General features: G+C 59.7%; 3 protein-coding genes across 5 annotated transcripts in view; 1 reads left to right on the forward strand and 2 right to left on the reverse strand.

Moving 5' to 3' along the window:
• The window catches only part of LOC128943996 (septin-4-like), a 208,906-nt gene that overhangs the window by 3,335 nt on the left and 179,127 nt on the right, over positions 1–26,444 (forward strand). For all 3 annotated transcript variants that reach the window (XM_054287054.1, XM_054287052.1, XM_054287053.1), the window contains exons 2-12: positions 1,337–1,636; positions 1,863–1,956; positions 2,066–2,152; positions 2,919–3,042; positions 3,463–3,597; positions 3,675–3,792; positions 4,053–4,154; positions 4,529–4,625; positions 4,703–4,865; positions 7,276–7,375; positions 7,628–8,297. In XM_054287054.1, coding sequence (XP_054143029.1) covers positions 1,337–1,636; positions 1,863–1,956; positions 2,066–2,152; positions 2,919–3,042; positions 3,463–3,597; positions 3,675–3,792; positions 4,053–4,154; positions 4,529–4,625; positions 4,703–4,865; positions 7,276–7,375; positions 7,628–7,687 — 1,380 coding nt within the window. In that variant the 3' untranslated portion in view covers positions 7,688–8,297. The remainder of the gene's footprint in view (positions 1–1,336; positions 1,637–1,862; positions 1,957–2,065; positions 2,153–2,918; positions 3,043–3,462; positions 3,598–3,674; positions 3,793–4,052; positions 4,155–4,528; positions 4,626–4,702; positions 4,866–7,275; positions 7,376–7,627; positions 8,298–26,444) is intronic.
• On the reverse strand, positions 14,283–19,828 carry CCDC183 (coiled-coil domain containing 183). Its single transcript, XM_054287491.1, has 13 exons — positions 19,744–19,828; positions 19,539–19,660; positions 19,339–19,401; positions 18,561–18,728; positions 18,312–18,416; positions 18,062–18,169; positions 16,705–16,762; positions 16,457–16,557; positions 16,047–16,207; positions 15,549–15,708; positions 15,310–15,429; positions 15,021–15,117; positions 14,283–14,395 (listed from the first exon to the last, which is right to left on the reverse strand). The coding sequence occupies exons 1-13, from the start codon at positions 19,826–19,828 to the stop codon at positions 14,283–14,285; spliced, it is 1,461 nt and encodes a 486-aa protein (XP_054143466.1).
• Positions 20,303–26,408, reverse strand: SBDS (SBDS ribosome maturation factor). The gene is made up of 5 exons (XM_054287059.1): positions 26,256–26,408; positions 25,431–25,560; positions 24,032–24,232; positions 23,331–23,495; positions 20,303–22,703 (listed from the first exon to the last, which is right to left on the reverse strand). The coding sequence occupies exons 1-5, from the start codon at positions 26,381–26,383 to the stop codon at positions 22,575–22,577; spliced, it is 753 nt and encodes a 250-aa protein (XP_054143034.1). The 5' UTR covers positions 26,384–26,408; the 3' UTR covers positions 20,303–22,574.

Below are 26,444 nucleotides of genomic sequence, written 5' to 3' on the forward strand. Positions count from 1 at the left end.
TGGGGGCTGGCACTGAGGCCCCCCAGGCCAAGGGGGGGAGGAAGAGGATGCTGCGGCCACACAGACCCAGCGAGCACTCGGGACCCGCTGGGGCAGAGGGGAGCACGGGGGTCCCGCAGCCCCGCCATGGGGCAGCCCCCGCCATGGGGCCACCTGCTGTCCCCCAGCCTGGCCCGTGGTCCCCGTGCTGTGGCCGCGGGGGCAGCGGGAGCGGGGCCGGGCGTGCGAGCGCTCGGCCCGGGCAGCGCCGTGACCTTGTTTCCAGCCCGCTGATTCCCGCATCTCGCCTGCCGCCGGCACCGCCAGCCAGCGGGGACCAGGCGCGGGGCAGGACACGTGTGGGTCCCCATGGAGGCACCTCGCCTCGAGGCCCCGCTCTGGGGGGACACTGCCCAGCTGGGAGCCCACAGGGTCACGGGCTCCCTCGGCCCCTGCGTGCCTCTCGTTTGGAGCTGGGGTGGCCTGGCAGTTGCCTTGGGACCTTGGGGACATCGGTGCCTGCTGGCAGCGGGGCTTGGTCCCACGGGAGCCGCTGCCGGACGTGCCCTTGGGAACGCGTCTCCTCCCGCCAGCGCTTGTAAACAGGATGTGGAGCCATCCCAACCCCGGCGTTGCCGTCCCCCGTCCCAGCCCCGGCAGCCCTCGGGCAGCAGCTCGGGGGCAGCTGTGCCTGTCCCCCGCCCCTGCCCGCGCCCCGGTCCACGGGAACAGCCAGGGCAAGGAGGTGTCGGCTCCTGGTCGTGTCTCTGGCCGTGTCCCCTGCCCTGGCTTTCTCCCGGTGCTGCGGGGACGAGGCCCCTGTGCTGACACCCCGTGAACGGGCAGCGGGCGGGGGCCGTGGGCACCAGGGGACCCCTGCCTGCTCTCTGCCTTCCCCCAGCTCAGGCCACCCCCCAATCGCTCTTCATCTCTTCTCGGTGTCTCTGTCTCCTCCCGGCCCCTCCCTGTGCTCCTGGCAGGCCGTGGGGCGCGGGGGGGTCCTGGCTGCCCCAGAAGACCCCGAGGAGCGGCGGGGTGCCCAGGGGGAAGGTGCCCACCCCTGTCCCCCGGAGTGCCAGGAGCTGGCTGCCGTCCCCACGCCGCAAGTCGTAAGCGCCCGAGGTGCACGGGACCACGGCTGTCCCCACTGCCGTCCCCATGGCTGTACCCGTGGCTGTCCCCAGGGTGGTGGCCGGTCCCCTGGGGTGGCCGTGTCCCGTCTCTCCTCCCATCCCTGCCACCTTCAGGCTGCATGTGTCTGGCTGCTGCGGTTTGGGGGCTTGTGAGGCTGAGCTGGGTCCTGCCACGTCGGGCTGGCACTGCCACCGCCCCTGTCACCTCCTCCTTTGGTCCCCAGATAAAACGTTTCCTGAAGGAGGACTCGGACGAGGCTGAGCTGACCCAGTTCCTGCGGGATTGCCCAGCAACTGACAGCTCCAGGAAGGTGGAGGCCCCGGAGAGCCGGCGGGAGCCCGGCCACCCCCTGGGCAGCGGGGCCAGGGTCCCCCCAGACGAAGGCAGTGACGAGAGGGACGCCAGGATTTTCTCCCGCTCCCGGCCCGCGGATTTCCAGCAGCACATCGCCGCCCCCCCGCCCCCCAGCCCCAACCGCCCGCGCAGCCCCTGGGGACAGCTGGACCCCTACGACTCCTCCGAGGTGCGGGATGTGTCCCTGGGCAGGGAGGGAGGGAGGGAGGGAGGGACACACACCTGGGGCGAGGGGCTGCGGGATGGAGGATGTCCCCAAAGGCTTTGGGTGGGCATGGCCTCATCCCCTGGAACTTCAACCCTGGGAATCCCTTTGTGGGTCGGGGGAAGGGGGTTCCCAGGGTAGGAGGTGTGCTGGTGGTGTCCCTGTCCCACGTCCCCTCTGCCCTCTGCAGGATGACAAGGAGTACGTGGGCTTTGCCACGCTGCCCAACCAGGTGCATCGCAAGTCGGTGAAGAAGGGCTTTGACTTCACCCTCATGGTGGCAGGTACGGGGGTCCAGCCAGCCTGGGGTGCTGACCCCACCCTGCATCCCAAACACCCTGCACTGGGGAGGGGGATCCTGGCTGCCCCCTCATCTTTGTCCCTCTTTCTCAGGGGAATCCGGGCTGGGCAAGTCCACCCTGGTCAACAGCCTCTTCCTGACGGACATGTACAGGGACCGCAAGCTGCTCAACGCCGAAGGTCGGGGACAGTCACGGCCCACAGGGGTGTCCTGGGTGACCTGGGCAGTGGCAGAGCCCAGGGATGCTCTGGGGGCTGCAGCCCCTCTCCCTGCCCTGAAATGACATGTGCTGTGTTGCCAGCTGCCCACTGGCACTGGGGACCGCTCTGAGGCAGTGAGAGCCCCCCTGCACAGCATGGGGACTCCCCACGGGGACTTTATTCCCCGGGGAAAACAAGCCCTGGCTTGTTGGGGATTGGCTGGAGCTGCAGCATTTCTGGGAGGCTGGGGACAGTCAGGGCCTGGAGCACAGTGCCAGTTCAGCTGCAGCCAGTTTTTGAATTAAAATGGCCCAAAGTTGCCCAAATCCCCAGGAGGGGTTTGTTTGATTTGTTTCCGTTGCTTGGAGTGAAAGCCAAAACACACAATGCAGCAGGAGCATCCTGGGGGATGCAGGGACATGGAGGGTCCTGGGGTGAAGGGGCACGTGCACTCTGGAGCTGTGGGGTCACCTGAAATGCTCCTGAGCAAGGCCCAGCCCCAGCAGAGCCCTGTGCTGCCTGAGCTGGGCTCTGGGGTGGCAGTGGCACAGCCACCAAGGGATGGCTGCCCACCATCCGTGGGGATGTGGGGACCACAGCATGGAGCATCCTCTCCTTGCTGGAGCAGGGCATGTGTCAGGGCTGATCCAGCAGGGACACCCAGCCCCAGGGTGGGGGATGGCGCTTGGGGGTTGCAGCTTGTCACCATGGTGTCCCCCTTGGTGACGCGTGTCCCTCCCCACAGAGCGCATCACGCAGACAGTGGAGATCACCAAGCACGTGGTGGACATCGAGGAGAAGGGGGTCAAGCTGCGCCTGACCATCGTGGACACGCCGGGCTTTGGGGACGCCGTCAACAACACCGAGTGGTGAGTGCCATGGCATGGGGACTGTCCCCAGGGTGGGTGGGATGGTGAGTGCTACAGCGTGGGGACTGTCCCCAGGGTGCGATGGTGAGTGCCACAGCATGGGGACTGTCCCCAGGGTGGGTGGGATGGTGAGTGCCAGGTGTGGGGACTGTCCCCAGAGAGGGATGGTGAGTGCCACGGCATGGAGACTCTCCCCAGAGTGGGTGGGACAGTGAGTGCCACGGGGTGGGGACTGTCCCCAGGGTGGGACAGTGAGTGCCACAGCATGGGGGTCTCCCCAGTTGGGGGATAGCCCGTGGTGGGTGGGATGCCCATGGCTCACGGGGCTTAGGTGCTGAGCCATGGAGGTATTGAGCTGGGGGTCCACAGAGAGCAGGGGGGTCTCACAGAGTACTGGGTGTCACCTCACTGTCCCTGCAGCTGGAAGCCGGTGGCCGACTACATCGACCAGCAGTTCGAGCAGTATTTCCGTGACGAAAGTGGCCTCAACCGGAAAAACATCCAGGACAACCGAGTGCACTGCTGCATCTACTTCATCTCGCCCTTCGGCCACGGGTAGGGGCAGCCCCGCCCGCGCTGCCGGGGGCGGGCAGGGGCTCGCTGGGACCGGGCTCACCGGGCTCCCCCCGCAGGCTCCGGCCCCTGGACGTGGAGTTCATGAGAGCTCTGCACCAGCGCGTGAACATCGTGCCCGTGCTGGCCAAGGCTGACACCCTGACCCCCGCTGAGGTGGAGCGCATGAAGAACAAGGTGAGGGAAGCTGTCCCATCTCCTGCCTGGAATTTGCCCTGGAGCATTTTCCAGGCTCCAAGCACTGTAGAGGACCATGTTGTCCCCATGGCCACCAAGGACACATCTGCCCAGGGCTCAGCTGGGGGTTGGAAGAACTGGGGGTGTCCATGACATCTGGTCTGGTGGGACCAGGCTTTGGGGGCCATCGGCCCTGTGTGGTGCCTCCCATGCCCTTCCCGAGGCCAGAGCCCTGCCCTGAGGGAGCTGTTTGCCTCCAGATCCGGGAGGAGATCGACCACTACGGCATCCGCATCTACCAATTCCCTGAGTGCGACTCGGACGAGGATGAGGAGTTCAAGCTCCAGGACCAGGCACTGAAGGTGGGTCTGGCTCCTCCAGCTCCAATCACTGGAGGGGCAGAGCCCTGTGGCCAGGAGGACACGTCACCCTGGGGTACCTGCAGGACTCTTTGGGGCCATGCAGGCTCCCCAGCATGGAGGGGCTGGCACATGTCTCAGTACCCAGACATGTCACCAGGATCCCATGGGAGACACCTGCAGCTTGGTGGGATGGGGCTTGGGTGGGCAAACTCATGCCACAACCTCTGCTGTCCCACTGGGGCTCTCCACAGCCCGGCCTTTGGAATATCCTGGCAAACGGGTGCTGGACACAGCCGAGGAGGGCACATGGAGGGATGCAGGTCCTGACAGGTGGGGGTTGTGGCAGGGCCCTGCTGATCCCCCTACCCTTGCAGGAGAGCATCCCCTTCGCCGTCATCGGCAGCAACACGGTGGTGGAGGCCAAGGGCCGGCGTGTCCGTGGGCGCCTCTATCCCTGGGGCATCGTGGAAGGTAACGCGGGGCTGCCCCTGTGGGGACAGGGACACGGCTGGGACAGGCTGTGGGCCCTGACCCCGCGTCCCCCGCAGTGGAGAACCCGTCCCACTGCGACTTCGTGAAGCTGCGCACGATGCTGGTGAGGACGCACATGCAGGACCTGAAGGACGTGACACGGGAGACGCACTACGAGAACTACCGCACACAGTGCATCCAGAGCATGACCCGCATGGTGGTCAAGGAGCGCAACCGCAAGTACGGGCCGGGATGGGCTCTGGGGCTGGGCTGGGCTGGGGCTGGAGCTGGACTGGGGCTGGGGCTGGGGCTGGGCTGGGCTGGGCTGGGCTGTGCCAGGCAGCCCTGGTGTGATGAAGGGCCCCCCTCTGCCCTTAGGCTGGGAGTGCCTGGGGATGCTCTGGCAGTGAGGGGCCCTGGAAACCCTGAGGCTCGGTCTGTCTTAGCTGGCATATTCTAGCAGTGAGGGGCACCCTGTGACCCCGGAGTGGCTGTGGGAATGCTCCAGCAGCAAGGGGGACCCTGCATCTCCCCAGAGCTGGGGCTGGTTTCAGGGACATGTTCCAGCAGTGAGGGGGACCCCATGTGCCCTCAGGGCTGGGGCTGGGGCCAGGGCTGTGCTCTGGCAGCAAGGGGGACCATGTGTCCCCTCTGGGCTGAGTGTGTCTCCCCCGTCCTGCTGGGGCAGGGATGGCCCGTCCAGCACCGAGAGGGATCCTGCATCCCCCGGGGGCTGGCTGTGGGGGGATGTCTGGCTTCAACAGGGAGGGGCCCCTGCATCCTTGCAGGCTCCAGCTCCAGAGCAGGGGCCCAGCAAAAGCCGGTGCTGGGGTTCTGCTCGCCGATCAGCCGAATTCACAGCACCCACATCCACTTTAGCCAGCCCGAGGTGCTGAGGGAGCCCCCACCAGCAGGTCCCCAGTGGGACCCTCCAGCCGGGGGGTCAGAGCAGAGTGGGAGCGAGTGGAGGCTCTGTGGGTCCCGGGGGACTCGAGCCGTGCTGTGGGGGGCTGGCAGTGGCTGTAGGCACCTCTCTGGCACCTCTAAGTGTCTCTCCCTGTGTGCCCCGGGGCAGGAGCCATCCCTCCGTGCTGAGGCTGTGCTGCGGGGACTGCTCCGCCGACTGAGCCGGGACCGGCCGGGCCGCCCCGGGCCTGGCCCTGCTCGCCCTGCCACCCCCTGGCCCCTCTATAAAAGTGCTTGTTGGTACCCAACGCTGTCTTGGTCCTTCTGTGCCTGAGCAAGGCCCAGGCAGCTGCCCTCGGGGCCAGCCGGCCCTGTGGCCACCCACTATGGCCCTGTGGCCACCTGCTGGTGTCTCACACAAGCTGCCCCTGGGGTGCCAAAGGATGCTGTGTGCTGGTGGTGTCACCCTGGCTCACCCAGGTTTGAGGATGTGTCACTGTTAGGTGGCACTGAGTCCCCAAGGCTGCCCAAGGGACGGGTGCCCCCGTCGTGCTGCCCTCCCAGGGACGCCATTTTGGGGTGTTGAGAGCCTTTGCTGCTCACCCCATTGCCGGGCCCGGCTCCAGCTTCGTGTCGCTGCCAGGGCTGGCAGGAGCTCCAGGTGCTCCCCACGTCCCCAGGGCCAAAGCCGAGACAGCGGCAGCGCCTTCCAAAACAGCTCCCGAGGCGGCCAAAGCCCGGCCCTGGCGCTGCCCCAGCCCCCGGCACAGCGGGACCCCGCGGGCAGAGATGGCCCGTCCTGATGGGGCAGGGATGGCCTGTCCTGCTCAGACAGGGATGGCCCGTCGGGCTCCAGTCAGGGATGGCCCGTCCTGCTGGGACAGGGATAGCCCGTCCTGGTGGATCAGGGATGACCCGTCCTGCTCAGACAGGGATGGCCCGTCCTGATCCAGTCAGGGATGGCCCGTCCTGATTCATACAGGGATGGCCTGTCCTGCTGGGACAGGGATGGTCCGTCCCAGCCGTGTCCCAGCCGTGTCCCAGCCGTGTCCCAGCCATGTCCCACCCGTGTCCATCTCCCCTTTGCCCCGAGGGCCCGCGCTGACTGTGGCAATGGCACGTGGCAGCACGCGTGTCCCTGCCAGCCGCTCTCGGTGTCCCGGTTGTCCCCGCTGGGGTGGCACGTGGCATCCCCAGGCACGGGCTGAGGGCCGGTCCCTCCCGGTGCCACGGGAGAAGCCAGGCTGGGCTGGGCTGGGCTGGCCCGGCTGCCGCGCGGCCTCAGGGGGATGCTCGCGGCTCTCTCCGGCAGGAATGGGCTTGAATGGGGGCAGAGGCTCGGGAGCAGGGTGTGGGGCATCCCTGGGGCTGGCAGGGCAGTGGAGTGACTGGAGAGCCCATCCTGAGGCCGGGGGACAGAGGGGACATGAGGAGGTTTTGATGTTTTAAAGCAGCAGGGAAAATACTGCCCCAGGAGAGCCTAACCCCAGTGGGATTCTCCCCAGAATGGGAGGGTGTGGAGGAAGTCTCTGGGTCCCCCCTTGGTTGGTGCATGGCAGGTTGGGGGTGCTGAGGTTTGGGGGCTGCCTGGGGCCGCTCGCATCTTCCTCCAGCACTCTGAGGGTGGCCATGGGGCCCAGGGGCTGTGCGGGGGCTGCTGGGGCCCTGCAGGGGTTGGGGCATCGAGGGGGGACTGTCCCCGGGGAGCTGGGGCAGCACCGCCACCTTCTCTCTCTGCCCGCAGCAAGCTGACCCGGGAGAGCGGGACAGACTTCCCCATCCCCGTGATCCCCCCGGTGCCGGACGTGGAGACCGAGAAGCTCATCCGGGAGAAGGACGAGGAGGTGAGCCTGGGGCTGAGCCCCCACAACCCGTCCCCACTGCCCCCTGCCCGGCCATGGCACAGCCGTCAGGAGCCGCCCTTCCCGCAGCATCCCCAGCGAGCAGGGTCTGCAGGTGCACCCAGGGGTTCCCCCCACCCCTCCCTAGCTGGGCCATCCCAGTTTGTCCGGGATGCTCAGCCCGACCCCATTTGCTCGGGAGCAGCGTGCCTGGGGCTCGGCACCATCCACGATCCCGGCTCTGCTCCTTTCCAGCTGCGGCGGATGCAGGAGATGCTCCAGAAGATCCAGAAGCAGATGAAGGACTCACACTAGCCCGTCCCTCCTCCTCCTCCTCCTCGTCCTCCTCCTGGCCCCATCAGAAATGTTTACATCACGCTCCTCCCGCCCGGCCCCGCTGCCAGACTCGGTACCAGCACCCACCCACCACCTTAAGCTGCGGCATCGCCTTATCCAACCCCCAGCGCCCGCGGGGACACCCGGGGACAGCGAGGGGACACCGGGGACAGCGAGGGACAGGGCAGCCATCCCGGGGTCCCCTGCCCCGCTTCCCCCCACTCACTGGGGACAGCTCGGTCCCCCAGGCTTTGGTTTCCCGTTTCTCCACAGCTCTGGGGAGGGCCCTGGCCAGCCTGGTCCCCACAGCCTGTCCCTTGTCCCCGTGTCACCCTGGGCTCCCTGCTTACCGCCTTTATGCTCAGCTTGGCCCTGGCTTAAGGGAAGAGGAAAGGGGGGACACTGGTGCCAGGCCCCCAATGCCCCAGCTGCTGAGGGGGACAGGGCTGTTCCCCTGGCCTTGGCTGGCGTGGAGGGACAGCAGCTCCTGGGGACCACAGGGGACAGAGGGGGTGGAGGGACAGCCAAGGAACAGCCACCCTCCTGCTCCCTGCCAGCACCAGTGCAGGGGGACTGTGTCCAGCTCTGTGTCCTCACCCTGTCCCCACTGAGTGACAGCAGAGCTGTGGCACGAGGAGCACTGGGGAATTGGTGTCCCCAGGGAAAATCCCTTGAACCCCAAATCAGAGGCTGGGCACCCCCAGCCCGCCGTGATGTTGGCCCTGTAAAGCAATAATGAGTGTCCTGTGCCCCTGGCACCTCTCACCCCATGGCAACAGCACCGGCCCTGGCTGGAATTTCAGCCCCTGCTGCCACTTGCTTGTCTGTGGTGTCCTGTGTGCCCAGGATGTCCCTGTCCCTGCTGCTTCTTGGCACAGCAGCCCTGTGTATTCTCCAAGGATATCCCCATCTGTGCTACTTCCCAGCAAAGTGCTGCTGCGTGTCCCCATGTCCCCCATGGTGTTCCGATGTCCCCCACCATGTCCTGGTGGTGTTGCTGCCCTACAGAGCACTGCAGCTTGTTCCCCCCTCCCCGGACTGTCCCCATCTGTGTTTCTTTCCCACAGAGCTACGTTGCATCTCTGTGTCCCCCCGGGATGTCCCCAGCCATGTCACCACCCTGCAGGGCTCTGTGCAGTGTCCCTGTGTCCCCAAGGATGTCCCCAGCTGTGTTGCTTCCTGCAAAGCCCCACTGTGTGTCCCCAGGGTGAGCCCTGGCCACCCCTCCAGGATCCCCAGGGAGACGGATCCAAACCCCTCCGGGTCCGGGAGAGCCTGCAGGGGATGGGGAGGATGCAGCAGGACTGGGAGCACTGGGAGCAGTGGGAGCAATGGGAGGAGTGGGATCAGTGGGAGCAGTGGGAGCACTGGGATGAGCGGGAGCAGTGGGATCAGTGGGATCAGTGGGATCAGTGGGAGCAGTGGGATCAGTGGCAGCAGTGGAAGCAGAGCGATCAGCAGTATCAGTGGGATCAGTGGGATCAGCAGTATCAGTGGGACCATTGGCAGCAGTGGGATCAGTGGGATCAGTGGCAGCAATGGCAGCACTGGGATCAGTGGCAGCAGTGGGATCAGCAGTATCAGTGGGATCCGCAGAGCTCGCTGCCCTGGTAATGTCTCCTGTCCCCATCAGGGTCCCCTTGCCAGGTCCCCGGGCGGGGCGTGGCTGGCGGGGCCGTGCCCGGCCGGGGCTCGGGGCTGGGGCTGCAGGGTGCCAGGGCAGCACCCGGCCTGTGCCCGCCGTGCCCCCATGGGCAGGGCCCCCCGGGCAGGGCCCTGCAGGGAACATTTAGCGCTTTCCTTTTTTTAATCTCGCTATTTTCTTACAGAAGCCCCTCCCCTGGCATGACGGTCCTAGAGGCGTTTATTAACGGATCAGAGAGTATAGGTTTATAAATTCTTATAGAGTAGTGGAAATATTTTTATCCCTCCACAACCGTTCTCAATAAATACGGCTGACCTGGCTTGTCTGCAACCCCTTGTGGCTTCCACCAAATGGGGGCACCCTGTGGCCCTGGGCATCCCCCATCCCTGGGCACCTCACAGCCCTGGCCATCCCACATCCCTGGGCACACCACAGCCCTGGCCATCCCACATCCCTGGGAATCCTCCATCCCTGGCCATCCCCTGGTCCTGGCCATCCCACGTTCTGAGGCTGGTGGTGGCCCACCCTGTGGCCTCTTGTTCCCAATTCCTGTTCCCTTGCAAAAGGCTCAAAATGGGTGCTGGGGGGGTTTGTGCTGCACTCACAGGGACACCCAGCTTGGGGTGTGGTGGGAGAGCCCCTTGGGATCCAGCTCTGCGATGAGGGGGCACAAGGAGGGGTCTCCCCCTCTCGTGTGCCTTGGGGTGCTGCTGCTGTGGGGCTGGGATGGGAGTGGGGAGGGCAGAGCCTGAGCAGGGACGGAATTGCCCTCCACGTGCTGCCTCTGGGCCCCCTTGTGTCCCCCCACCAGTGGGGCAGCCCTGCCAGGAGATACCACCAGTACCTGCGCCCAGCCACCCCAGTTTGGGTCCCCCAGGACCTGCTGGGGTGGAGGAGCAGGAGGAGTGGGCAGAGCAACACAGGAATGGATGGGCTGCATCTCCAGCTGCCAGCCAGAGGGCATCATCCACCTGCATCCCGTTATCCCACCCTGCACCCCAATATCCCAACATCCCACCCCTGCCTCTGCATCCCCTCCCTCTCCTCCCCACAGAGCCCTTGGGCTGATCCAGCCCAGCTGAGTGCAGGGTCAGGGAGCTGGGACAGGGCCAGCCCCAGGGCCACACAGACTGGGGAGGGAGGGAGGGAGGGAGGGAGGGATGGATGGATGGATGATGGATGGATGGATGATGGATGGATGGATGGCTGGATGATGGATGGATGGATGGATGGATGGATGGATGGATGGATGGATGGATGGGTGAATGGATGGATGGATGGATGAGAACTGAGGGTTCTGGTGGGTGACAAACGGGACATGAGCTGGCCATGGGCACTGGCAGCCCAGGGAGCCAAGTGTGTCCTGGGCTCCTCCCATCATGGTGGGCAGCAGGGGAGGGAGGGGTTGCTCTCCCTCTGCTCTGCTCTCCCGAGACCCCTCTGGAGCTGCCTCCAGCTCATCCCAGCACAGACATGGAGCTGGTAGAGCAGGCCCAGAGGAGGCCACCAAAATGGTCTGAGGTGGTCCCTGGTCCTTGCTGTGGAGGAAAGCTGCCTCATGGGACCTGCCAGCCCCAGTCCTTGCTCTGCTGCCAGCCACTTCTCCCCTTGCTGAGGGTCAGAGCAGGGACCCCACCTCCCTGGGGTCCTTCCCTCCTTCACCAGCACTGCCTCAGAGCCACCTTGCTTGGCCCAGGGTGCTGAGCTGTGATGCCAATTCCTGCTCTTCACCAGGCCAAACCCCCCCATTCCCCCCCATGAACCCTCTTATCAACATGGAAATGGAAAATGTTTGTGCTTCCTTGGCTGGAAGCAGCTCTTACCCCAAAGGCTGGGATACACAAACCTCCCACATCCCACCATTGCAGCTCCAGGAAGGATCCCCTGGCTGCCTTTTCCTCCCCAGAACAGCCAACAGAGCCTCTGCTTTTGGTCCCAGACTGGCTGATTTATCTGGTTCCTGTTTTCCCAGAGGATAAAACCCAGCACTGATGCTCCAGTGACATCCCCAGCTGTGCCCACCCTTCCCTGCACTCCATTCCATGTGATTTTCATCACACCTTTAAAAATAAAAAGCCCCAAACCCACTCAAACCCAGCCTTCCCAAGGCAGAGATTGATATTTCCACATGGCAAATGCTTCCATGCAATTCCCCAATGTCCTATTTTTGGTTTCTCACCAGTCCTGGCACTGGTTGCAGCATCCGTGCTGGAGCTCCAGCCAAGCTCAGAGGAAGGGAATAAAGGTTTCTTAGGGCAGAGAAGGAAATCTCCCATCTCCTTCCCTGGGCTGTACCACCCATGCCTGACACCTAATGAGACCTCAGGTGACATCAGTCCTGTTGTTTCCCTTTCCCCTCCTTTCCATTTCCCTTTTCCCCCTCCCTTCCCTACTTATTCATTTGTTCCTTACATAATTAATTATATTTTCCCCCCATGGGAGAGCCCCTGCAGTTCCACCTTTTCCCATATTTTCCAATCCAGAAACCAAGGCACTGCCTCTGGCTCTTTCCCCCCCCTCTAGTACCTCTTCTCCACCTGTCACATCCATTCCTGGTGCCACCTCTCCTGGATCCAGGGGAGTCAGGAGCAGTCACTCCGATTACATTGGGCTCTGTCTCTCCTGGATCCAGGGGAGCCAGGAGCAGAGCCAGGAGCAGTCACCCCAATTGCTCCCATTCCCATCTCTCCTAGATCCAGGGGAGCCAGGAGCAGTCAATTCCAATTGCTTCCATTCCTGTCTCTCCCAGATTCATGGTAGCCAGGAGCAGTCACCCTGATTGCTCCCATTCCCACCTCTCCCATTCCCAGAGGAGCCAGGAGCAGTCATTCTGTTGCTCTCATTCCCATCTCTCCCAAATCCAGGGGAGCCAGGAGCAGTCACCCCAATTGCTCCCATTCCCATCTCTCCCATTCCCAGGGGAGCCAGGAGCAGTCACCCCAATTGCTCCCATTCCCATCTCTCCCATTCCCAGAGGAGCCAGGAGCAGTCATTCTGTTGCTCCCATTCCCATCTCTCCCAAATCCAGGGGAGCCAGGAGCAGTCATTCTGTTGCTCCCATTCCCATCTCTCCCAAATCCAGGGCAGCCAGGAGCAGTCACCCCAGTTGCTCCCATTCCCATCTCTCCCAGATCCAGGGCAGCCAGGAGCAGTCACCCCGATTGTTCCCATTCCCATCTCTCCCAGATCCAGGGGAGCCAGGAGCAGTCACCCCAATTGCTCCCAGCTCCATCTGTGTGCCCAGGAGCTGCTGGCTGGGGGTGAGAGCCCTTCCCTCCTCTGGCAGCCGTGATGAGGGATTTGGATGTGGTGTCTGAACACATCCAGTGGATGCTCCTGATGGAGCAGGTAGGTAGTCCTTGCATCCTCTGCTCAGGGCAGGAGCAGCTCAGAGAGGTGAACCCCCTTTGCTGGTGCTCTGTCCCTCCTGTAAAGGCAGCTAAACCAGCCCTGAATGGGACACAGGCTGGAGCCTCCAGCCAGCTCCAGCTCTTCCATACCTTTTCCCACTTCCCTGTTCCCCACAGCTGGTGTGGAAAGACCAGACCAAGAGCTTGGCACATTTCTCAGGCTGGGAGAGCTGTGGGTGCTCACCTGGAGAGGAGAAGGCTCCAGGGAGAGCTCAGAGCCCCTTGCAGGGCCTGAAGGGGCTCCAGGAGAGCTGGAGAAGGACTGGGGACAAGGGATGGAGGGACAGGACCCAGGGAATGGCTCCCAGTGCCAGAGGGCAGGGCTGGATGGGATATTGGGAAGAAACTCTTCCCTGTTAGGGTGGTGAGGCTGTGGTGGGCACACAAGAACACGACAAGAACAGATGGATATGCAATCACAGCCTGGTCTTTACTTGCAGAGGAGCCCACCTGTGGCTGTGGATTCTGGGAAGCTCCATGAGATGCCTTTACTGACACGTGATGTTATTTCTGGAGCTTCCCTGAAAAACCCCAGGTTGTGCTGTGTTTTGTGAAGATAATGCCCATTCCACGAGACCCACCAGGAGCAGTGCTGAGAGGCCGGGGAGCAGCAGCTGCTCCTCCCTCGCTGGGGATGTCATTGATGATGCCAGCAGGAAGCACAGAGCAGAACAGGCAGGGAAAGGCTGCTCTGATGCTGACATTCCCTGTGGAAGGGGACAAGGTGCCCCTGTCCCGGCTGTCTGTCCAGGAGCACAGGCAGAGCCCCTCGGTCCTGGCTGTTCCTGGACAAACAGCACCATCTATTTGCAGCATGAGAGCAGAGGGGGCACGGCAGGTGCCCCTCAGCAGGGCTGGGGATCCCACTCTGGAGCAGCAGCCTCTGCTGTCCTGGGTCACACTGGGACCTTCCTGACCCCCAGACCCTCCTGCAGCCCTGGTGACACCTGGGGCTTGCTCCAGGCTCAGGGCAGGAGTTCAGGACACGAGTGCAGGAGCAGGGAGGGGAGAGGCTCCAGGCTGGGGGCTCAGCTCAGCTTTGGGTCTCTCCTTCCTGGGGAGGCTCTGCCCTTCCACTCCCATGCACGGACATGGGGACCCTCATCCTGGGACCCCACAGGACTCAGCCATTCCCCTCATTTCCCCATCACTGGCTCAGACAGCTCCAGTCCCTGAGGCATCAGAGGTCCCAGGAAGGTGTTGGCCCCACAGCACTAAGGGGGAGAAAGCCAGGCCAGCCCCAGCTTTGCTCCAGGGGCTGAATCTGTCCCTAAGCCAGCCCATGTCCACCTCCAAACCCAGCTCAGAACCCCTCAGGATGGACCCCAACACGTTGTGAGTGACAGAAGTGACCTAGGACCTGTTCCAGCCTTACCATGGAACTGGGAGGAATGAAGAATATCTGATTTATTAAACCTGCTGGGAAAAGCAGACTGAGAAAACTCAGCTCAAGGTGCTACTGCTGGGAAAAGGGTAAAAGGGGTGGCCTGAGGCCTTCAGAGCTCACACAGAGAAACCACTACTTCTTCTTGCGACGCCGGGTGTTCATGCGGATCAGCTGCTGCCCCTGCTTCTTGATGTCCTCCCTGCTGGGGACGTAGTCCTCTTCCTCCTCCTCAAAATCCAAGCTGTCTGCAGGGGAGAGTGGAGAGGAGGGGCTGGGGAGGGTCTGGAGGCCACCTCTGCTGTGGCCATGTCCCTGGGACAGCTGGCACGTTTTGTTGGGCTCGTGGGATCCAGGAGAGTCCTCATGGACCTTTCCACCCCAGCATCCCAGGGTGATCTGGGGGACCTGTGATGCCACCACTGTGGCCCATCTCCATTACACTGCTGGGGCTTCCCATAAAGGTCTGGAGCTGCAGTGTGGTGGGCACAGCTCCTGCTTTGCTAAAGAAAGGTGGTGAGCTGCTAAAAGCTCTTTGCCTCTTCCAGGAGCATCCACAGGCAGAACCAAGCACTGATTATTCTTCACAACCAGGTGATTTTGGAGATGAGGGTGTTCCCTCTTGCCCCACGTCTCTCCTTGTTCCTGCAGTAGCTTGGTGGTCATCATGTCACCACCTGCCTTCATTCTTCTCCACCCCTGCCTAAAAACACCACCCACATCTGAGGTTTTGGAAACAGCCAAGGTCAGCCTCAAGACCTGGAGGCAATTTGTGGGTTGGTGTCTGCTGGGAGACAGACAAGGACTCCCCCCATCCCAGGGGGCAGGGCTGGAACAGTCACTGTAGGACACATCCCCACTGTGCTCTCCTACCAGGTTCCGTAGCGCCCTCATCCTCAAAAGTAATCCTCAGGTTCTGTTTTTCACCTGCAGTTCTTTCCTCCAGAAGGTTCCTGACCTTGGCAAAAGTCTGTGAAAGACAGCCTGGGTTGAGTGCTGGGGGGCAGGTGGGTGCTACAACCCAAGCACCACGGGTGCCCAGTGCCATCAGGGCTGAGCTGCTCCATGGCCCTTCCCTGTGGCCTTGCTGAGAAGGATGGCTTGGGTGGCCTTGGTCTGGGAGGGCCCTGAGTGTGTCCCCAGGGCCACCGAGCCCCCGTACCTCGCTCTGCTCATCAGGGCTGTCCTCAGGCCGGGCTGCCGCCTGCTCCTTCAGGAACCGCATCTTCTGTTCACAGTGCTGCAGCTTCTGCTCCATCCCCTGCACCTCACCTGAGTCCTCCTGGGGGGACACAGACACCTCGGTGGGGACAGCCAGGCTCTGGTGGCAGCGGTGGCTGTGCCAGGCGTCCCTGTGCTGTCCTGCCTGCATGGCCCTGCTCCCCTGGAGCCCCGTGGTACCTTGCCAGGGATGGAGATGCCCTGCAGGCGGAGGAACATGTTGTCAATGATGTTCTCAAACTCAATCAGGCGCTTCTGGTTGTTCAGCATGTGGGCTCTCATCTGCTCCAGCCGGGCCTCCTCCTGCCTCAGCTTCTCCCTCAGCTCCTCCTCCTGCATGCTGGAGCCAGCCACACTCACATCACACAGCTGCACAGGGGTGCAGGGACACCCCAAACCTGCTCCAAAAGCTGTTCGGGCTGCCCCACCCCAAGTGCAGGCCAGCTCCATGCTGCTGGCAGCACTTCCCATGCCCAGCAAGGAGAAAGGGAGCTAGGGGACCCCAGTGGGAGCTTTGGGTGCTCTGCCCTGCCAGCAGCAGAGCTGGGAGCTCAGAGACCCTTCCCAGTGCGGGAGGAGTGCGTGGCTGCAGTGGGGTGCAGGTCAGGATGCCTCTTGGGACATGTCCCCCCCTAAGGTGGTGGCCTGGCTGGCACTAGTGTGTGAGGCCAGCAGCACCTGGCGGTGCTGACAGGTTGGTTGAACTTCAGTTGGGCCTGCTTGGACTCCAGGTTCTGCAGGGTCTTCTTCAGCATGTTCTTCTTCTCGTTGCACTCATCAATGTGCTGCTGCAGGTTCTCCAGGGATTTCCTCTGTGCCTCGATGCTGCTGGGGATGTCCTGGCCAGGGGAGACACAAGGGCTCAGCCCAAGGTGCTCCTGCTGGAGGCCTCGGGGGGTTACAGCACTATGGAGCTCTGTGGTTCCTGCTCATGGGGAAGGACAGTGCCTGCCTGCAAACTGGGGCTTTGTGGGGCTCCAGGGAGAGAAGAGCAGATAACTGCACAGGGAAATGGGGGGAGCAGAGAGGCTGCAGCTCCCCAGAGCTCCAGCAGCCCCAGGTTTTAGCAGGGATGGGTTCTCCATTACCCAGAGGCAGGAGCACTGCAGGGCAGTCTTTGCCTTCTCCATCTTGTCGGTCACAAAGGCCTCGCGCTGCATCCTGGCCATGGCGGCCTCCACGTCAGCACCTGGGGCGGCAGGGAAGGGACAGGGTGTCCAGGGATGGAGCAGGGCAGGGTGTCCAGGGAAGGGGCAGGGTGCCCAGGGATGGAGCAGGGCAGGGTGTCCGTGGCTGTGCCCACATCCCCCCGCCCTGCCCCCTGCCAGGCACTCACCCATCAGCGTTTCTGAGGAGCTCTGGTCCTGCTCTGCAGAGAGCATGGACACAGCTTGCTGCAAGGACAGTCACTGTCACCCCTGGGGGCTCAGCACTGCAGGCTGCCGCTGCCCCCAGCCCTGCCTGCCCCACAGCCCAGCTCACCTCCCCACACCCCAGCTCACCTGCCCCACACCCCAGCTCACCTCCCCACCCCCAGCTCACCTCCCCACACCAAATTCACCTGCCCCACACCCCCAGCTCACCTGCCCCACACCCCAGCTCACCTCCCCACCCCCAGCTCACCTCCCCACACCAAATTCACCTGCCCCACACCCCCAGCTCACCTGCCCCACACCCCCAGCTCACCTGCCCCACCCCCAGCTCACCTCCCCACACCAAATTCACCCGCCCCACACCCCCAGCTCACCTCCCCACCCCCAGCTCACCTCCCCACACCAAATTCACCTGCCTCACATCCCCAGCTCACCTGCCCCACAGCCCAGCTCACCTCCCCACCCCCAGCTCACCTCCCCACACCAAATTCACCTGCCTCACATCCCCAGCTCACCTGCCCCACAGCCCAGCTCACCTCCCCACCCCCAGCTCACCTGCCTCTGCTGCCTCTCCCTCTCCTCCTGGCGCCGCAGGCTCTCGAGGTGCTTCTTCTGCTCAGCCAGGGACTGGTCCCTGAGCTGCTTCTCCACACGGACCCGGGGCCCTGCCTCAGCCATGAGTTTCTGGAGCATAACAGAGAAGGGAGGAGTTGCTGCCAAAGATGGTTGGAGCTTTCTGCAGATTGGTTATTAGGTTCAAGTATTGGTTTAGATCGAGATGTGGGAAGGAATTGTTCCCTGCGAGGGTGGTGACACCCTGGCACAGGGTGCCCAGAGCAGCAGTGGCTGCCCCTGGATCCCTGGCAGTGCCATTGGCAGTGCCAGGGTTACATTGGACAGGGTTGGAGCAACCTGGGAGAGCGGAAGGTGTCCCTGCCATGGCAGGGGGCTGGAATGAGATGAGTTTTAAGGCCCCTGCTAACCCAAACCATTCCATGAATCTGTGATTTGAGCTCCTGGATGAGCTCCTGAGATGCCCAGTATCAAAAGTGACCCCAGTCCATGCAAACAGGCTGTGAAGGAAGCTTGGCAAGGCAGGCTGGGGTGTGGGACACACTGCCTTTGCCATGGCTGGTGCTTCAGACAGGCTGACCCCAGCCCCAGGGGACAAGAGGGAGACCTGGCAGGACCTATGGAGGCCTCTGGGTGCTGTGGGCAACCTCAGCTGCGCCTCTTTTGCCCCTTGCTGAAGGAAGGCTCTCAGGTACGTGGCGCTGTCTGTGGGCACTGGAGGGCGGGAAAGGGCCCCAGTTATCTCACCTTGATGACTCTGTTGGGTAGGACGGTAGTCTTGCTTGTGAGCTCCTCGTGGTACATCACAGTCATCCCAGACAGGAGGTCCAGGTATCGAGGCTGGTACACCAGCTCCTGGCACACAGGGAGCCACAGCACGTCACCCACCGGGGTGCCCCATGCTGTGACAGGGCACGGAGGGGACACAGCCCCTTGGGCACCCTGTGCCTTGGCAGGGAGAGCAGGTGAAATACTGGCTCAGTGAGGAGGAGCTCACCCTCCTCAGGACCTCCTGCAGCCTCAGGTACAGGTTGGTGACAATCTCTCCACTTTGAATTTTCATGAGCATCTTCTCGATGTCATTGCCCAGCTGGCGAATGGTCTGGGGCAGACACCGGGGGAAGGCACAGAGTGACTGTGTGTGCCAAGCCCAGTGCCAGGCCCAGTGCCCAGCTGGGGGTGCAGGGCTGGATTAAAGCCCCCATGGGTGTTCCTGCCCTCCACAGCAGGAAGGGCTCCCAGGTACCTGCATCTCCACCTCTTTCCACTTAGGGTCAGCCTCAGCATCCTGCAGATCCTGCAGGCGCCTCTGGCGCTCATCCCTGGCTTGGCTCCACAGCTTCAGCTGGTGCAGCAGCATGTCACACGCCTTCACCTGGTCATGGATTTTGGCCTCCATCTTCTTTACGGCCACCTGGATGGGCATGAGACCATTTTCCAGGCTGGATGCTGCAGAAGGGGATGCTGCCCAGAAAACTCCCCCCAAGGCAGAGCTGGGGACACTGAGATGCTGCTCCAGGATGTTGTCACTGGTTTGACAGGATGGGGTCTGGGAGAGCTTTGCTCTGGGGGCTCGCTGGGTGGGCAACTGCTGGTGGCAGGGCTGGGCTTAGGGACTCTGCACAACATGGAGCAGGGCTGGGGATCAATAAAATCGATCAGGGCCCAGATGGGGATGTTGTCAGAGAGCAGCAGCACCGCTCTGTTGCTGCACAAGGCCTCTGGGCAAAGGCAGCTCTGTAGGCACAGCCTCGATGTCCACGGGTTTGTAACCAGGGCACAACCTTGGGACAGGCAGTGAAGGGCAGGGACAGCATCTCTGTTCTGTAGGAACACGGGCAGTGCCAGGGACATGGGGGTGGGACAGCAGGGAGGTCTGCGTGTCCCGTGGGACTAGATGTGAACACCCCGTGTCTGCACAGCAGCCCCGTGGGGCTGTCCTGGTGCTGGCAGCATGTCCCTCTGCCGTGCACTGTTCTCAGTGTCCCCAGAGCCCCAGCCCCTGCTTCCAGCCCTGCTGTTACCTCTAGGCTCTCAGTGCCTGAAACGAGCTCTCCGAAGGCATCCTTAATGGGGAGTTTGTTGTACTGTGGGCAGGGAGGGACAAAGATGGTCAGCCAGGGAATGACACACCTTTTGCTGGCCTGTGCTGCCAGCTCCTGGAGGAGCTGGGGGTGCAGGGCCAGCACCAGGCAGGGGTGCAGCAGGAGGGACCTCCTGGTACCTTCAGGACAAAGTTCAGGAAAGTGGAGTCCTCCTGCAAGGCCTTCTGCAGGCTGGGGATCAGCTCCCTGTTCTGCCGGAGCTTCTCCTCGCAGGACCGAGCGAAAATCCTCCTGCCTTGATCTGGGGGACATCAGGCAGCCAATGGCAGCGCGTGGGACGAGGGGGCTGTGCCACCCCCGTCCCCGAGCAGCCCGAGGCAGCACCTTGCAGGCCCACGAGGATATGCATCTCCTGGTTGCGCTGGTTCAGGTCGGGCTTGGGGCCCCACGTGCTGCCGGGGAGCTCCATCCCTGGGCCCATTCCCAGATCCCCTGGCACAGCTGCCGAGGCCCTGCTGCCCCCGCAGCGTTGTGAGCGCACGGTTCCACCGTGGAACTGTCACCTTGTCACCTTGTCACTGGCAACTGCCACCGGCCACAAACCTCCTGCTCAGCATGGCCCAGCCCCCTCCCCAACACTGCTGCAGGGAACAGCTTCATTAACAACTGACTAATGAGCTCCTGGAAGGGGCCAGAGAAGCATTCCAGCTTTGTCTCCCATTGTCGTGGCAGTGGCAGCTGTCAGGGATCATTCTGAGCCCCACTCGGAATGGGGCAATGCCAGGGCAAACATATGTGCCTGTGTACCCAAACACACCAGCAGCGCTCTCCTGGAAGCTGCCAGCTTATTTAAATACCCACCTATCTGAAAATTCCAGTTAATTAGCCAGGAAACGGTTGTGCAGGGAGTTATGGTCTTCTTGGAATGGGCAAAGACATCCAGTTACCAATCCTGAGCTTTATTCTGATGCTCACCATATGTTCTTGCTGAACTACAAACATAACAAGAAATGCCAGCATGTATCTTTATTTGTCCATAAATAAACTCAAGCTCCCTCTACCAGAGAAAATCCTTAATGTCTGGATTTGCAGAAAAAGACTTTATAAAGGAATTGCCTTCCAAGCACCAAGCTCATGAATCACCTTAGATTCAGTTCTGGAACTCCAGATCTTTAACCTGCTGCCATCCTGTTGTGCTCAAGGTGTTAAACACAGCAAACCAAGAAATTAAAGAATTGTGAATCAGGTATTACTGACACAATACCCTCTGAGGCTTTTGCTCAGCATCTTATTTGCATATTTATGAATTGCATGTTAGTGCTAATTTCCAGTGACAAGCTAAATATCAACATGATCATCTTCAGTGCTTCCCAAAGTGTGTCTGGAGAGAGGGGCACATGAAGGCAGCAGCCCAGGGTGGTGCCCAGGGGAGCTGCCTGTGCACACAGAGCTCTCCACACCGAGCCCTGTCCACAGGGCACATCCAGTCACTGCACCCCTGCATTCCCTAGGCAGCATTTAAACCTCTGGGAGCAAACAAAAGCATTTTAAAATGGATAAAGTGGTTCAAGAATCTCTGTTTCACCTGCCCTCAGCAAAACTCAGGCTCTAGAGAGGCAGATCCTCCCAAAATACTGCTGAAGGAATTGATCCCAGCCTTGCACGAGTGCACACAAATTGGCTGCTGCAGAAATCCACTCCCAAGGGGCAGCCTTGCACTGAGGCTCCAGCCCTGCAGCCACCTCACATGCCAAACCTCCCCTCCTCCAGCTGATTTCCACTCTCCCTGATGAAATTCCATGAAATTCACAATGAGTTAAAGGTGCAGAGGAAAGGTCAGCAGCACAAACCCAGCTCTGTTTGACTGTCACAGAAGGGGGGAGTCTCTGGAAGGCAACAGCAACCAAAGAGCACCAGGCTCAGCTGGGAGAGACCTCCCAGACTGGCCCACAGCTCCTCACCTGCTGCCTGCTATCTGCATGAAACAGGAATGTCATATTAAAGGCTCCTCAAATTCCTGCTGATTTAGCTTTAAGTCACTGAACCATATCTGCTTTGCCTGGTGGTTTGTATTTTTAGTATCTCCTTCCCCCATTGTTGTCCTCTCTTCCCCTTTTCTTTGCAATACCCCAGTTCAACTTTAAATCATTTGTTTAACACAGCTGCAGCAAGATTTAACAGAATTAGCAAGAACTATATCCCATGCCTCAGGAGCTGGCTGGTAATTCTGTGCATGGATTAGAGAGCAGCAAAAAAAAAAAAAAGACAGAGGATAAAGGACAGCTGCCAGAATTGTTCTGTTGCACTAAAAAGCAAAGGGGCACACACAAACAATTCCTGCTGGGAATTACTGTCCAACAAAAGCCTGTCTGGCTCCATGGCCAGAGGCCACCACTGCCTGAGATTCATTTTATCATGTGAAAGCAGCAGCCCCCAAGCACAGGCTACTCCCTCAGCCTGCAAAAGCATTGCCACAGCCAGGGATCTCTCCTCTACTATTAACAAAAATAAGTATCTTCTTTCTTTCTGTATCTATAATATATAAATAGATGATAATCTGTTTTTATTAATGTAGCTAAATATATTCTACAAATAAGTTATTTGGAGAACATCATCTCTATGTCAGCAAGTGCAGCTACAGCCAGTGAAGGAATTCTTTATGAATGGTCCTTTGAAGTACTTTAATTACCAAATAGCCAATTATGGAAGCCTAAGTCAGTTTTCACACTGTCAAGACACTGATTTTAGACATGATCCACACTGCACCTGTTTAGAAGTGAAAAATGCAACTTTCTTTTCTTAAGGTCCCTCTCCTCACATACAAAGCCACTCCTCAGCAACCAGTGCAATCTCCCACTCAACACTGACAACCTGAGGGTACAAACAATTGGCACCAAATCACTCAAACACTTTTCAACAGCAACGCTGAAACTGAAGCACAGCCAGAGTAACCTCCTACCACACCCTAACTCAGTTCTTATTAGTGCAACTCTGACACAAAATCTTCTTACAGGCAAAGACATCTGTAAACCAAGCAAGTGTAAAATGATAAAAAAAAACCCAACCCACACTGCATGGAAAAATCCCAAAGGATTAGTGTCAGAAAATGTTTGGCAGCAAGAGATTGGAAAAAACCATGAAGGCCTAACAGAAGAGTGGCTACACCAGTCACTGCAGGGAGGGTGTTGAAGCAGATCTGCTGCAGGAAGATTTTGTTATTCAAGCTTTTCATCTCCTTCCTCCACATCCTTCAGGCTGAGCACTTCCAGGGATCCTTTCCCTTTTGTCTCACTGCGGATCAGCTCATCGATCTCCCTGAAGCAGCCTGGGTCAATAAGGCACACCTGCAATGTTCCGCATTTCATCAGTCAGCCAAGAATGTTTGCATTTCCTCAGCCCTACCCAAGGCCTAGCGTTCACTTTCATTAAAACAATCCTAGTTAGTTACTGAGGAGGACTCTGAAGAGTTGACAAACTCTGTCTGGCAGTAAACCTTCCACAGAGCTCTACAGTTCCAGCTCCCCATGCTGGACATGGATTTTGCCAGTTGGATTGCTGGACTCTAATCTGTTTGTATGAAGATTTTAAAACCAAATTTTGCTTTACTACCCACCAACTTAAAAAAAAGAAATTAGCCACCCTTAAAATCTAGACAGAAGCCACCCAAATAAGTAACAATAACATTTCACATATGAGAGAGACTTATCAGTGTTGCAGGACCATCACTGCTAAGGGGAATTGCACTGTGCACTCCTCAGCTTGGAGCAGCAACCTCTGGATGCCAAAGGCTGCTTCCATACCCACATCACTAGGATTGTGTGAAATTAAAAATTCCCAACCACAGCTCTCATTCAGGATCTTGGGTAAACCTTCAGTTTATCTAAACAGCTTCCATTTATGAATTCATCTCCTAGTAAAATACACGTGTAGTTCAAATCAAACTTGAACCCCAGGGACTGCTTTTTGCTTACCATTTCCAGCTGTTCCTGGAAGTCTTCACTCTCAGTAACTTTAATCAGTGGCTTCAGCTTCTCTTTCAGTTTCTTGCCCTCCTTTGCTGGCAGGATAAACCTCAGCCTCATGTGAGCACGTTCAATCTGCATGGTCTCCTTCAGCTGCCTGATCACTTCCAGGGCCTGTTGGACAAGAAAAAGACCACTTGCACACCTGCTTAAAACCCAGCACCAAGATCCAAATCTCAAACCAGCTTCAGAGCAATCTCTCAGTGCTGGTCACTGCTGCTCTGCTATCAGACTCTTTTGACAGATGAACAAGAAAAGGCTGACTTGTTGTTTGTGATCACTTTGAACACTTAAAAGCTGTCTAAAATAAAATTAAATAGCTAGACTGCAACACATCACAAACCCACATGGCTCAGATGCAAAACTGGTATACCTCCTCAATTAGCGTAAATCATAAACCTTTTATTTCTGCTCTAAGTGTATCACTGTTGGTTTTTCTCCTTTTTTTTCTCCCCTCCCTGAATTCCTAGCAAACAAATTGACAGAGTTTCAGGAGCTGCTTCTCGGCAGCACTCAGCTGCCAGATGGCTGAGTAATCCCTGTGCAGGCCTCAGATCCCAGCACTCTGCTGATCCCTCTGTGATGGGACCCGAGGAATTGCACTGGATGGCAGCACCTCGGAGCAGGAGCTGCTCCTGCAGGAGCCTCACCTGCTGCTTTGTGCTCTTGTTGGGTTTGACAGAGTAGTGGATGTCCTTCATGGCCCTCTCGATGAGGATCACAGTGTAGGGCCGCTTGGTCTCGGGGTTCACGCACTTGTCAGCCACGATGGTGGCGATGTCGCGGAACATCTGCTCCAGCTGCGTGTGCCGCTCCTTGTCCGACACCTGCAGCTCCCCTTTGGACAAAATCTGTTTTACCCACAGAAACCTGTTAGTGAACGTCCTGGATCTGAAGAGTGACAAGTTAAATTTGACAACTTTGAGTAACTTTGTTAAATTTGACAGCTGCTGGAAAGGTTGGGTGAGATTTGAAGTGCAGCAAGCAATAACCAAATTAATAATGTGAATCATTTCAACAGACGGCATTCGAAAGGCTTCAGACAAAAAAACTCATCCCAGAAACACCAAACAGCAGCAAGAGAAGCACAGATTTCACAGACACAGAATATCTTAAGCTGGAAGGACTCCTCAAGGACCACCCAGCCAAGCCCTGGCCCTGCATAAACATCCCAACAATCGACCCTGGGCATCCCTGGCAGCTCTGGCAGCCTCGGGGCTGTGCCCATACCCTGGGCAGTGCCAGCACCCTCTGGGGGAAGAACCTTTCCCAAAATCCAACCTGCCTTGGCCCAGCTCCAGCCCTTCCCTGGGTGCTGTCCCTGTCCCACAGAGCAGAGATGGGAGCTGTCCCTTGGGAGGAGCTGCAGACCCCAATGAGGTCTGACCTCAGTCTCCTCAGGCTGAACAGAACAAGTGCCCTCAGCTGCTCCTTGTGTGGCCCCTCCAGGCCCTTCAGCTTCTTTGTAGCTCTCTTTGGACTCTGACAGCTTCAGATCTCTCTTATATTGTGGCACCCAAAATTGCCCCAGAGCAGAGTAGGACAATCCTCTCCCTGGCCCAGCTGTTGATACTGGGCCTAGTGACCCCAGGAGAGAGATGTCCCTCCTGGCTGCCAGGGCAATGCTGACTCAAGAGATTTACTGAAATCCTATCAACCACAGCAAGTCCATAGTTCATATCTCACCAGAAAGGACTAAGATATTAGATCTGTTACTTACACCTAAGTGAGCTCTCCAAAGTAAGCAACTGTCCCCTTCTTTTCTCTGCATTCTTAATAACTTATCTTATTTGAGGAACTCCTCAGTGCTGGCTGTGTCCAGACACAACTGTGCATGCAAGTTGTGTGTTACACAGAATTCTTTCCAGCCACACATATATGCCAAATTTAAAACTATAAAACAGAGCTACAGCTCCTTTTTATCCATTTCTTAACAAGCAACACTTTCACCTATGGCAGCATTCTAGAAACACCCTTCAGTACAAACCAACCTAACTGCATGACTAAATCTTTTCACATCTTTTACAAAGCAAAGTGTGTGAAACCTACCATCTTACAGATTTCTGTCTGGTCATCTGTTCCAAATGCTTTAACCAGATCTTCCTTCTTTGCCACCTGGCCTTTGGAGACATTGACAAACACTGTGTGTGTCTGCAGGACCTCGTCGAGATCTTTCTCCCTAGAGATTAAGACAAACGTAGAAAACTCAGAATAATCCCAGAATGATGCCAGTGCCATGGCAGGGACACCTCCCACTGTCCCAGGCTGCTCCCAGCCCTGTCCAGCCTGGCCTTGGGCAGTGCCAGGGATCCAGGGGCAGCCCCAGCTGCTCTGGGCATCCTGTGCCAGGGCCTGCCCACCCTCACAGGGAACAATTCCTCATTCCCAATATCCCATCTATCCATCCCTGCCCTCTGTCAGAGTGAAACACTGCCCCTGGTCGGCGCACTCTCCAGAAAAGTAGCAATGCCAGGAGCCCAGCTGCGTTCAGCGAGGAGAGAGCGAGCTCCTGCTGTCCCATGCTGACTCAGCACAGCTGGAACCTTCCAGCACAGCGCTGTCGCTGCCCAGGCACGGGCACGGCGCTCCCGTTACCGGCCCCGCGCCTCCTCCCGGGGCCAGACCGGGGCCCGGGGCCGCGCACGATCCCCGGCCCCGCAGCCGGGTGCCGGCTCCCGGGTCACTGCCGACCCTCCTCCCACACCCCGGGCCCTTCCCGGTCCTCACACGAGCTCCCCTCCCGCGCCACTACCGAGTCCCCACACCGGGCGCCCGGTACGATCCCCTCACACCCGGGTCCCCACACGCACGGGCCCTGCCCCGGGGCCCACGCCGGGCCCGAGCCGCCTCCCCGCCGGCTCCCCGGGCACTCACGCTCCGCTGCGCCAGCCCATGACCTTGTTGCGGTAACAGGCGATCTCGAACCGCTTCCCGGCGCGCCGTGCCCGCACCACGGCCACATTGGTGAGGCGGATCTGGTTGGTGGGGGTGAAGATGGACATGGCGGCGGCCGCCCGCTCCGCCCCCGGCCCGGCCCGGCAGTGAATGGCGGCACGGGCGGAA

This window comes from Melozone crissalis, unplaced genomic scaffold (genome assembly GCF_028551555.1).
Source record: "Melozone crissalis strain CALT ecotype California unplaced genomic scaffold, PUWL_Pcris_2 ptg000057l_1, whole genome shotgun sequence".
Classification (NCBI taxonomy): domain Eukaryota; kingdom Metazoa; phylum Chordata; class Aves; order Passeriformes; family Passerellidae; genus Melozone; species Melozone crissalis.

Bases quoted from the DNA above. Each gene is read 5' to 3' on its own strand.
- SBDS (XM_054287059.1), bottom strand. From the start codon at position 26,383: ATGTCCATCTTCACCCCCACCAACCAGATCCGCCTCACCAATGTGGCC. The intron at 24,233-25,430 runs GTAGGTTTCACA...TGGGTAAAACAG, and splicing joins AGACAGAAATCTGTAAGATG to ATTTTGTCCAAAGGGGAGCT. The intron at 22,704-23,330 runs GTAAGCAAAAAG...GGAACATTGCAG, and splicing joins TCCAGGAACAGCTGGAAATG to GTGTGCCTTATTGACCCAGG.
- CCDC183 (XM_054287491.1), bottom strand. From the start codon at position 19,828: ATGGAGCTCCCCGGCAGCACGTGGGGCCCCAAGCCCGACCTGAACCAG. The intron at 16,208-16,456 runs GTAATGGAGAAC...TCCCCTGGCCAG, and splicing joins TGCAGTGCTCCTGCCTCTGG to GACATCCCCAGCAGCATCGA. The intron at 15,709-16,046 runs GTGCTGCTGGCC...GGCTGGCTCCAG, and splicing joins CAACCTGTCAGCACCGCCAG to CATGCAGGAGGAGGAGCTGA.